This window comes from Bactrocera neohumeralis, chromosome 2 (genome assembly GCF_024586455.1).
Source record: "Bactrocera neohumeralis isolate Rockhampton chromosome 2, APGP_CSIRO_Bneo_wtdbg2-racon-allhic-juicebox.fasta_v2, whole genome shotgun sequence".
NCBI classification, from domain to species: Eukaryota; Metazoa; Arthropoda; class Insecta; order Diptera; family Tephritidae; genus Bactrocera; species Bactrocera neohumeralis.
This window is the reverse complement of record NC_065919.1, coordinates 25,907,683-25,918,348: the sequence shown is the minus strand read 5'-3', so window position 1 is coordinate 25,918,348 and position 10,666 is coordinate 25,907,683. Positions and strand designations below refer to the sequence as shown.

General features: G+C 34.3%; 4 protein-coding genes across 4 annotated transcripts; 2 read left to right on the top strand and 2 right to left on the bottom strand.

Annotated features, from left to right (window-relative positions):
• Positions 1 to 127: 127 nt before the first annotated feature.
• Positions 128 to 2,312, bottom strand: LOC126751121 (general transcription factor IIF subunit 1). The gene is made up of 5 exons (XM_050461114.1): positions 2,186 to 2,312; positions 1,229 to 2,124; positions 954 to 1,162; positions 555 to 861; positions 128 to 487 (listed from the first exon to the last, which is right to left on the bottom strand). The coding sequence occupies exons 1-5, from the start codon at positions 2,207 to 2,209 to the stop codon at positions 277 to 279; spliced, it is 1,647 nt and encodes a 548-aa protein (XP_050317071.1). The 5' UTR covers positions 2,210 to 2,312; the 3' UTR covers positions 128 to 276.
• Positions 2,313 to 2,665: 353 nt separating this feature from the next.
• On the top strand, positions 2,666 to 4,408 carry LOC126751124 (uncharacterized). The gene is made up of 2 exons (XM_050461119.1): positions 2,666 to 4,058; positions 4,141 to 4,408. The coding sequence occupies exons 1-2, from the start codon at positions 2,952 to 2,954 to the stop codon at positions 4,237 to 4,239; spliced, it is 1,206 nt and encodes a 401-aa protein (XP_050317076.1). The 5' UTR covers positions 2,666 to 2,951; the 3' UTR covers positions 4,240 to 4,408.
• Positions 4,409 to 5,013: 605 nt separating this feature from the next.
• Positions 5,014 to 9,082, top strand: LOC126751113 (SCY1-like protein 2). Its single transcript, XM_050461091.1, is given in 9 exon segments — positions 5,014 to 5,103; positions 5,178 to 5,324; positions 5,386 to 5,985; positions 6,053 to 6,255; positions 6,345 to 6,420; positions 6,423 to 6,581; positions 6,584 to 7,235; positions 7,301 to 7,492; positions 7,553 to 9,082. Coding segments are annotated over 8 exon segments (2,574 nt in total). The 5' UTR covers positions 5,014 to 5,103; positions 5,178 to 5,191; the 3' UTR covers positions 8,112 to 9,082.
• Positions 9,074 to 10,405, bottom strand: LOC126751126 (probable dimethyladenosine transferase). Its single transcript, XM_050461122.1, has 3 exons — positions 10,217 to 10,405; positions 9,431 to 10,143; positions 9,074 to 9,370 (listed from the first exon to the last, which is right to left on the bottom strand). The coding sequence occupies exons 1-3, from the start codon at positions 10,272 to 10,274 to the stop codon at positions 9,221 to 9,223; spliced, it is 921 nt and encodes a 306-aa protein (XP_050317079.1). The 5' UTR covers positions 10,275 to 10,405; the 3' UTR covers positions 9,074 to 9,220.
• Between the last annotated feature and the right edge of the window lie 261 nt (positions 10,406 to 10,666).

The following is a 10,666-nucleotide window of genomic DNA, read 5'->3' as shown; positions in this document are numbered from 1 at the left end:
ACTTGAAATACTTTTTGTATTATTAAAAAACGAATGAGTTCGTTACTATATAATCCGTATATATTTACCATGAAAATAATTTTTTCATGTTGAACAACCAACCCTATGTTTTAAGTTAAAATTCCAATTTTCTTAAAAAAACTATTTTATTTAGCATTGTTTACTGATTAACACAGCATAAAACAACTAAATAGTTTAACAGCTAATATGTTGCACATTCTTAACTATACAATTTTACGGCATGCTTTATCAAACCACGATCGTTGGATACTTCAATCACTTTGTTGGCTTGATGCTCAAGTACATCTTGTTTTGAATAGTTTGTTTAACAGGATTGATCTTCTTTAGGATTTGGGTCATTGTTTCGACAAGACGATCGCTGGAGACACCAGTCTTTTTATTTTTAAACTTCGTCAAGAGCTCTGTCGGTGTCATGGGTTTGCGCATTAAATAACGACGAACAGCTTCTTCAGTTATACCGTAATCACTGAAAATAAACAATAAAATAAAGATATTACTTTATCAAAATTGAAAAATCCTTTTAGAGCACTTACTCTTTATTGTTAGCATTTACTACACCGGCGAATGTTGATGGCACTATGGGTGTAGTATCTGTTTTCGTACGCTTCGCAGGTGTGCTTACAGGGCTGTTGCTGTTCTCCGAAGCTGTAAGATCACTAGGCATGCTATTGTTGACTTTCCGTTTAGTTGCGCTATTAGGCGATGTTCCAGTTGGTGTTGCAGAACGTGAATTATTGTTAACTGTATTCTTGATATTTGGCGTCTCCTTTGCCTTTTTCTTGCTACTGTTACTTTCATCTTCAGAGTCGCTACTATCTGAACTAAAATCACTGGATGATTCTGAAAAACAATAATATTTTAGTTGGCGATATAATCATTTTGGTATTTAGTACTGTCTACATTTATTATTAATTATAATTATCTTAATGTACCTTTCTTTTCGTCTTTCGAGACTTTCTTTGTTTTCTTTTTTTCTTTGCTACTTCCATCTTCTTTAGTTTTATCCTTTTCCTTATCAGATTCATCCGATTTCTTCTCCTCTTCTTCGTCTTCTTCATCCGATGTCAGCAATTTGCGTAGGGCATCCTCCTCAGCTACCGATTTCATATCCTTGTCCAATTTAGACTCTGGATCTGGCTCACTATAAATACGAAAAATTAAGTTCGAACTCGTTTAAAATTTTTTTTTAAACAAAAATTGAGCGTACTCTTCGCTAGACTCCGTATCATAGTCCATTTCTCGTCCTTCCTCATCACCATCATCTGATTCCTCAAAGGCTTCGTCATCTACGTCACGTTTTTTCTTTGGCTTCTTCTGCAGACCTTTTTTCCCCTTTTTCTTGCCACCGTCCTCATCGCTATCTTCTTCTTTCTTCTTCTTCTCTTCATCTTCATCCGAGTCAGACTCTTCATCAGAATCAATCCATTCATCCATTTCACTGATCTTCAATTCTTTCGGTTTCTTGGCTGCTCCTTTAATTTTCACTTCCTCTGGATCCTGTTCTTCTTCCTCGTCGCCCTTCAAACGCTTACGCAACATAAGCGAAAAATAATTCATAACTTTCTTTCTTCGTCCAAATTCCTGTTCTGCTTCTTCAGCGGATAGAGATTTATAACGCTGTATCGGTTGAAAATTATACCATTCATTCAATGGATATGCTTCTATTGCACCATCTGGAGCATGAGTGAACACATAAAATGCTGCATTTTCACTGACACCACCCTCACGAATTCCTTTAAATTTTTTACCACTTTTGCCACCGACTTTTAAAATCCAAGGTTGCGCTTCGGGTCTATATTTTTTGGCTATTATTCCGAATTTTTTTCTTCGTACTTCTTCGCGAAGATCGCGATTATATTCGGATCCTGCTCCAAATTTTGGAGTATCTTCCTCCATACCACGAAATTCCTTCATATTATTTTCACGTTCCATTTTAACGCCCCGCCATTGCGCAAAGTCGACGTTCAATGTGGCATTAAAACGCATAACATGATGCTTCTTTCGCAAATTTTTAGGCACACGAATATTGAATTCCTGTATGTTACTTGGAGGGGCAGGTGTCGACGTGGATGCTGTTGTACTGCTGGCATTGGAGCCGCTTGACTGAAAAGAGATCAGAGTATTTATGTTTGAATATTTCAGATTATATTATTTCTTTATTTACTCCAGGTTTAGCAATAGACGCCATAGTTAAAATGGCTAAATAAAACGAAAATTTGTGGCTTTTATTGCAAAATATTTCGAAATGCAGATGATTTGTGCAGCACGATGAAGCAATAAAGAATGCAAAATAATGAAATATGAAAAGAAGCCGAAGTAAACAATGTGTATAGTGTTGTCAAGTGTTTTTAGTTATTGAATCATAATTTTGTAATTACCAAGGATATAAAAATTAGTAAGTGTGCAGTTTTAGGAATAGAAATAAATAAGATTTATCAGAAAGCTTTATATAATTCTTACTAATTACAAAATATATTTGTATTAGCATATATTCGAAATTTTTAAAATTTGAGAAGTTAATTTGATGATTATATAACAATATTTATTATAAACACATTTCGCAAAATTTAAGAATTGTGTTTTACTCACTTATATCTATTAAATACCGGTCCCAAGAAGAGATGAAAACAATTATCTTTCACACTAGTAAATATTTAGTTAATTTTTTTCGGTATCTTGATAAATTAAAATATTTAATGTAACTTAGCAATATTGTTTTGTAACAGCTGTTGTGAGAAGAAATGTCAAAAATAGGGTCATATTATTTTTTGCTTATTCTATCAAATTTAACTTTTGGACATACGTTAGCTTTGTCAATATACGTTTGTTCATCTAAACTTTTTATGTTGAAAAAGTTAAATCTCCAAAAAATAAAGTTTTTAAAATAGTTTTTAATTGGCTTCATTTTTATTTTAATTCAACTAATAGATATGAATTCTTTAAATGAAGATTGCTTGATTCAAATTTTACGATATTTATCATTGAAAGAACAAATAGCACTTTTACTCTCTAATAAAAGTTTCATTGATATTATTGGGAGTATGTGGAAAACAAAATATAAAAGGCAATTACGTTTAAAGTTACCACCTGAAATGCCACTCGAATTCCATGAGCTTAAACAATTTATATGCGTCGTGCATCAACATGTAGAAAATCTACAACTCGAACTTGACTCCAAAGATATGATTAGTCTGCTAAATGGATATAAATTTATCAAAACAAACAACCTCTGTATAACTGTGACAGGTTCAGAGATGTTGGAATACGAATTTGTAACTATCTTATATGATACTTTCCCAAACCTAAGGCATCTGCGACCAAATGGAAAATTTACAGGTGCAGGCTTTGTATTGTGGAAACACTTGGAACAACTAACAATTAGTTCCTGTTATACATTTCAATTTAACTACTTAGAACGGATACTGCAAGAATTGCCATTACATACATTAGTATTGAAAAGTTTTAAAATGAAGGATCCACACCTAGCAGAGGATTCTCTGCAATGTTGTACTCTAAGCCATTTGGTTGTTAATTCTTATGAGTTGTCTTATTTTACGCCACAATTAAAGAATTTGCATTATTTGAAGGAGTTAAATATAACTGATTTATACTCGACAGCCAATTTGGATTCACTCCACAATAAGCTCGGAGAGCTGCACAACACTCGGCACATTGAGGGGATATATTCACGTGACATTACAGCAATATTTCCAAAAATTATTAACTTTCGGATGCATACCCATTTGAGGCAATTAGTATTGGCCTTCGATCCTTTGGCATTTTCCGATATGCTTGTTTACATCTCTTTATTACCTACGTTACGTGTGTTGCACTTTCATGCATGCTATGTACGTAGCGAGTTGGAATTTAAAAAATTGTTTTTGCTCTCTGTACATTTGGATGAAATAAGTTTAGAGGATTGCATTATCAGTTACGGTAGTAATCCGTGTCTAGATATCAACGACGTTGTCGTGAACCGTACAAAGGCGCTTATATTAAATTTTTATGCAAATAAATTAGATTGTGACAACAAAATGGTAAATGCTTTCATACAAATGAGCCGCTTACATACATATGTATATCTAATAATTAACTTATTTCAACAAAAATATTTTCTAGGCTCAGCTGCAATTGAAAGGTAGTAGCAATTTGTTTCGACTGGAGTGTGAACAAAAATTGATGAAACGTTGTGGATACTTAGTTTATGAATTTAGTTAATTAAATATATCATACATCATAGGAAAATGTGTTTTTATATTAAAAATGAAATGAATTTAGGCTCGAATACGTATTATATATATGTTTGTATGTATATAATTGTAAGCTTCAATTAAAAAAAACTTTATTATTTCCTACTATCAAAAAAATCAACATATATATTTTAAATATACAAATTATTGAAAAAATTAAAATATATATAATTTCCATTAGATCTAACCTATACATTTACCAAAAATATTATTTTATAAATATTACTACAGTAACTGAAATAATAGAGTAAACAGTAAAGTAATTATCTTAATTAAAAAAGTACTCATTTTTAGCAGAAAATGGTTAAAAATGATGATGATTGGTAGACGTTGCGAAAATTTTTTAATATAACTATTTTTCATTACAGAATGGGGATTCTCTTGCTCTTACAAGATTGCAGATTGCAAAAATCCTATACCGAAATATACAAGGGCACGAGAGCACCTATTGCAGAGTCTAGTGATATATGAACGGCTGATTCGGTCAATTTATTGTAAAAGACTATTGAAAAAAAACTGTAACAAATCTTTATAATTTAAATAGAAATTGTAAAATCCATTTAAAATTTACCTTCCTCAACAATTTAACGTCAAAATATGTATTTAAGTAAAATGACAGCTAGCACAGGGCTGCAATTATTTTTTAAGTGTGATTGCACGAAAATAAACATGGGTTTAATTTTTTGTTGGAAAGTCAACAAATATCATTTTATGTAAGATTTGGCAACTCTGCTGATTATCCGCTGAATACACCTTTCTCTATCGATTAGTAATTTACGAAAGAGAAGATAAAATAGACAACAAAGATTTCATCGAAGTTAGGAAAAAATTAGTAATTCCTTTACAAAACAAGGCTGTAAATTCCTTTATATCGATTTCGTTTTCTGTAATTTTTGTTATCTGTAGATAGCCAATTGGATATGGCCATGGACGTAATAAATAAATTCTACTCAACAGTACATACGACAGTATCACAGCTGTCTGGTGTTCTTCCAGGGAACAACGTCACCAGAGAATATGAAGTGCTGGAGCAGGTGTGTACAGCAGGTGTAGGTGAGTAATTTATTATGTAAAAGGCTAATATACAATTTATTAACAATTAACTATTATTCAGGGCTTATGTGGAAGGTGTACAATGGCTACAAGAAGAGCACGAAACAGGAAGTCTCTGTATTTGTATTCGAAAAGAAAATGCTGGAGCGCTGGTCGAAAGATGATCGAGAAACAATGTTGGAAACATTAAGACGTGGGGTGCAACAGTTAACAAAAATACGACATCCACACGTGTTAACTGTTCAACATCCGCTTGAGGAGTCACGCGATTCCTTGGCGTTCGCAACAGAGCCAGTATTCGCTTCGTTGGCCAATGTTGTGGGTGATTCAGTACGTTCGGAGAAAAAACTCTATGATGTTGAGATACGTCATGGATTATTGCAACTATTTGACGGTTTGTCATTTTTACATAATGATGCCAAAATCGTGCACCGTAATATATGCGCAGAAACTATTGTGATCAATAAAAATAGGAGCTGGAAATTATTTGGTTTTGACTTCTGCATAACTAATCAACCTGCGACCGATGGTAAACCCTTTTGGCCATGCCGCGAGTACTCTACTTCTGTTCATGTCCTAGCTCAACCGAGTTTGGAGTACTGTGCGCCTGAAGTAGCGTTAAATACTATAAATAGCACCGAAAGTGACCTATTCTCTTTAGGTATGTATCTATATGTAGTTGTTTTAGCAATAGTACAAAAAAATTAACATTACCGTTACTTTGCTAGGTGTATTAATATTCACAATTTATTCGGGTAAACCGTTAAAAATGTTTGGTAGTGATTATAGTTCATTTCGTCGATATGCCGCCGATCTTAACCAACGAAAGTACCCGCCAATGAATAGTATTCCCAGCGATTTGAATGAAAGTTTAAGAGCTTTGTTGCATCCAAGTCCGCATATGCGCCCACAATTGCACGAAATGAAACAGGTAGGAAATAAATATACATCTACAAATATTAAATTTATAATATAAATTATTTAAATTTATAATATAAAAATTGTATATAAATGCAACAGATAGTATATTTCCAAGACGTTGGAGTTAAGACACTGAGCTACTTGGATTCCCTTTATCAATGGGATAATTTACAAAAATCAAATTCTACAAAGGACTTCCACAAATAATACCAACACTACCGCATCGCGTTAACTTACATTCCATATTGCCATATTTGGTAAAAGAATTCGTGAATTCGCCAATGATACCTTTTGTTTTACCTAATGTATTGCTCATCGCTGAGATGAGTAGTCAGAAAAGTATTGCGAACACATACTTACGCATCTGAAACCCATTTTCAAATTGACAGATCCCATACAAATACTTTTAATTTTCATGCAAAAAATGGATCTCTTACTAAAGTTGACACCTGCTGAAGAAGTTAAGCTACACGTTCTACCACTGCTTTATCGCTCATTGGAATGTGATATGCCGCAAATACAAGAGTTATGCTTAGGTGTGTTACCGACGTTTTCCAATTTGATTGACTACAACGCCATGAAAAACGCTGTGATACCACGAATTAAGAAACTCTGCTTGCACAGCAGTAATGTGTCGGTGAAAGTAAATTGTTTGATATCGATTGGTAAACTACTAGAAGATCTTGACAAGTGGCTGGTGTTGGATGAAATATTGCCCTTCCTGCAGCAGATACAAAGCCGCGAACCTGCAATTATTATGGCTATAATTGGAATTTATAAAATCGCCATGACCAACACTAAGTTAGGCATAACTAAAGATGTAATGGCGCATAAATGTATACCGTTTTTAATGCCACTCTGCGTTGAGAACGGTCTCACTATCGCGCAGTTCAACACGATTGTGACACTAATTAGGGAAATGTTCAGTCGGGTGGAGAAGGAACAACGTGAGAAATTGGAGCAACTCTCAACTATCCAAAGGGAAAACAAGTATGTTTTTCAGTAATGCAGTTTTATGTTTATGATGTGTTTATGATCATGTACTTTTTCCGCAGGCCACGTGATGCCTCCGAGATTTTGACTACAGAATTGGAACAAGGTACAAAAACGAACACAAGTCTTAACAGCAGTGTAAACAGCGACGATGACATGTTTTCGGGCTTCTCCATAACGCAACCAACGAAAAAAATAAATACGACACAAGCAGGTCAACAACAAAAATTTAAAACAAACAACGATGTGCTTAAGTGAGTATTATTTTTAAGTATTTCACTGCTATATTTTACTATTTCAATAATCTTTTATAGAATATCACACAACGCACCGCCCAAACCGGACATTCTTTCCTCTTTGATGAATTCGAATCTGACCAGTTTGAGCAACTCCCCATCGCCAAAGTCTGCTGCTACAGCTACTACTGCAGTTTCACCCATTGTAAATCCGTATGCACTTAGTGGTGGTGGCAATCACTTGACCAGTCCCAACCAAGCGCGCTCAAATGATAGTTGGACCAACAACTGGCATAGCGCAAATCCTTTAGTTATGAACCATCAATTAGCCTCGCCTCAGGCTATTAGCAGTAATAGTAATAACAATGCATCGTCTTTAGACAATTTGGATCCCTTCGGCGGTAGTAATAAAATCGTTAACGCCAGCATGCAAAGACCGGCAGTGAATTATATTTATCCGTCTGGATATAATGGTGGTGGTGGCGGCGGTGTTGGTGCCAGTAATGGCAACGCTTTGAATAGTATGAATAATTTAACACCACTGCTACCACAGCAGAATGCCACGCAGCAACAGTCACAGGATAATAAGAATCTGAATACATTATCACAACAAGATATTTTAAGTTTTCTGAATTAGTTGACCATGCCAACCAATACGGATTGGTGCAATTATTTTACGGTGTCAGCTGCAATGCTTCGTATAGCATACGTTTGAAGCTGTGTAGACTTTTATAATGACAAGTGTAATAATTAATTCGCATGTATTGTTCATGCAAGTTTAAGTTATTTCACGTAGGCATATTTCAGTGTAAAAAGTGCAATTTTATTTTGTTGTAGTTTGTCTGTTAAAAAAACATTTGTTGTATTTCGACTAAAGGGCAAATTACGCATGTCATTTGTATTTCTGTAGCTGTGGTTTCATTAATTTTACGAAAGAACTTCTTTAGCGTTTTTAAATGCCAAAGTATTCGTACTGAAATCCTAATAAACAAAAAAATAATAATTGTAGATTCGACTATAATTACATTACAATTTACGGTGGCGTTTCATATGCCTGTAACTTCGAATGGTGTAAAGAAAGTTTAAATTCGATTATGACGTTGCATTGCAAACAATAATATTTACAATTCCATTACACATGTTGCCAAATTATTGGCAGTTTAAGGAGAACAAATTAAAGAACGTAAATAAATAAAAAGTCATGAACTGATTGTTGTATTAGACTAAGGAAAACCATTCAGCTATTGTAGTATATTATGTCTATGACGCAACGGGTACATGATCCTATGTGTGAATCCAATAATTTTACTGTTTTTAGACTATCATCGTGTGTGTGTTGAACATTAAATGAAATTGTAATTGCAAAACTTAACTCTTTTTAAATATCCCTACATCTTTTACCTGTTCATGTCTTATCATTTTTAAATAATTGTAATCTATGGTGTATACAAATAACTAAAGACATAAAAATAATTTCTTTATATTTATAAAATTTATAGATATATAGCATATCTAAGAAATATCCCCATATATAATTATGAATATAAACCTATAACAAGAATGTACTGAACTTTCGCTCAAATAAATGCAACAAATGCGTTTAAAATGCTTATTTTGTTATAGATTTGTAAGTTAGGACCTCATGAAGTTAGCAGTTACTTATTGCTAATTGTCATCCTTTCCGCATTTTATTGCTTTGTTGCCTTATAACTAAAGTCAGTTATTTTGAAAATAATTTACTATTCACTAGTTGAAATGTATGCCTTCGGAATTGAAAGCCAACAGCAATTTCATAAAATCGTCCAAATCCATTGAACGTGCACGCGAATTTTCCATTTCCAACTTCTGTAATATGGCTGAAACTTTGGCTTGCATATTGAAATCTGACTCTAGTGGCTGTAAAAAAAAATTAGAATTATATTATTTAATTACGTGTTTAGGATAATTCAAACTTACTTTATTATGCAACGACAAATGTAATTTGTAATTTTTTTCTAACATCTCAAGCACCGAATTGATTTTAAACGCCGCACCTAGTGTTTTATTCTTCCGCAGGAATGCGATACGTGTTAAGCCATCCCATTCTGTGAAATTGACAGGTGGTGGTGGATTCTTTGGTTCCAAGCGCACAACACTTGACTCAACCTTTGGGGGTGGTTTAAAATTATTTTTCCCAACTTTCATTAACATATCGACGCGTGCTAATAACTGAGTATTGATGCTTAGGCGACAATACAGCTTATCACCCGGTTTGGCAACTAAACGTTGAGCGAACTCTCGCTGAAACATTAGGACTGCACATCGAAATAGTGGCCGGTGTAGCAATAATTTGAAAATCAGTGGAGAACTGATTTGATAAGGCACGTTGGCAATACACAAATCGAAGAAAGGCAACTCCGCTTTGAGGAAATCGCCGATGAGCACTTGCAATTTCGGTTGCAATGGTGTAGCTTGCACACGTTTTTGCAATTCCGCAGCTAATCTTGTATCGATTTCGCAGGCAATGACTTTTTTTGCTCGCTCCAACATGCGTACCGTCATATTACCAGTACCGGGACCGATTTCCAATACGGTGTCTGTGTTGCGCAATGCAGCCTTCTCTAGCATACTCTGTATGACAAGAGGATTTTTTAGTATATGTTGGCCAAAATCTTTATTGAACACGATGCCTGGATGGAAATAAGTGTAAAGTAAACATCAATAAAACTGTGAGGAAGGCATTATATCTTTTATCACACTTACCTTGCTTTTGCACCTCTTGGTGTATGCGAGTTTTCTTTTCAGTTTTTATTTTCGGCATTGTGTTACTATTAGTAAAACTATTATTCAGTTAATCTTTGGCGGTGAAGGAATTTCATTTATTTCCGTCGATTGATTTGTTTTGATTTTTGACCATGTGTTGCTGGAGAGGAGTTCCCTGCTGAGTGTAACGAAAACAGAGTGGCCAGCATTCTAAATTTGTTGACAATATGTTGGCGCTAGATGACGCCAAAATCAGTAAGTACTATTTTTAAAAAAGGGACCGTAAACAGAGAACGTATAACAGAGAACGTATAGAGAACAGAGAACGTTTAATATAGAGAAGGTTCACCGCGTTGCCAAACTTACGATATTTCATTTTTTGGAGGGGTACTCTTTTCTATTAGTGGATTTCACCGCGAAAGGAGGGGTACTCTTTTCTATAAGCGGATT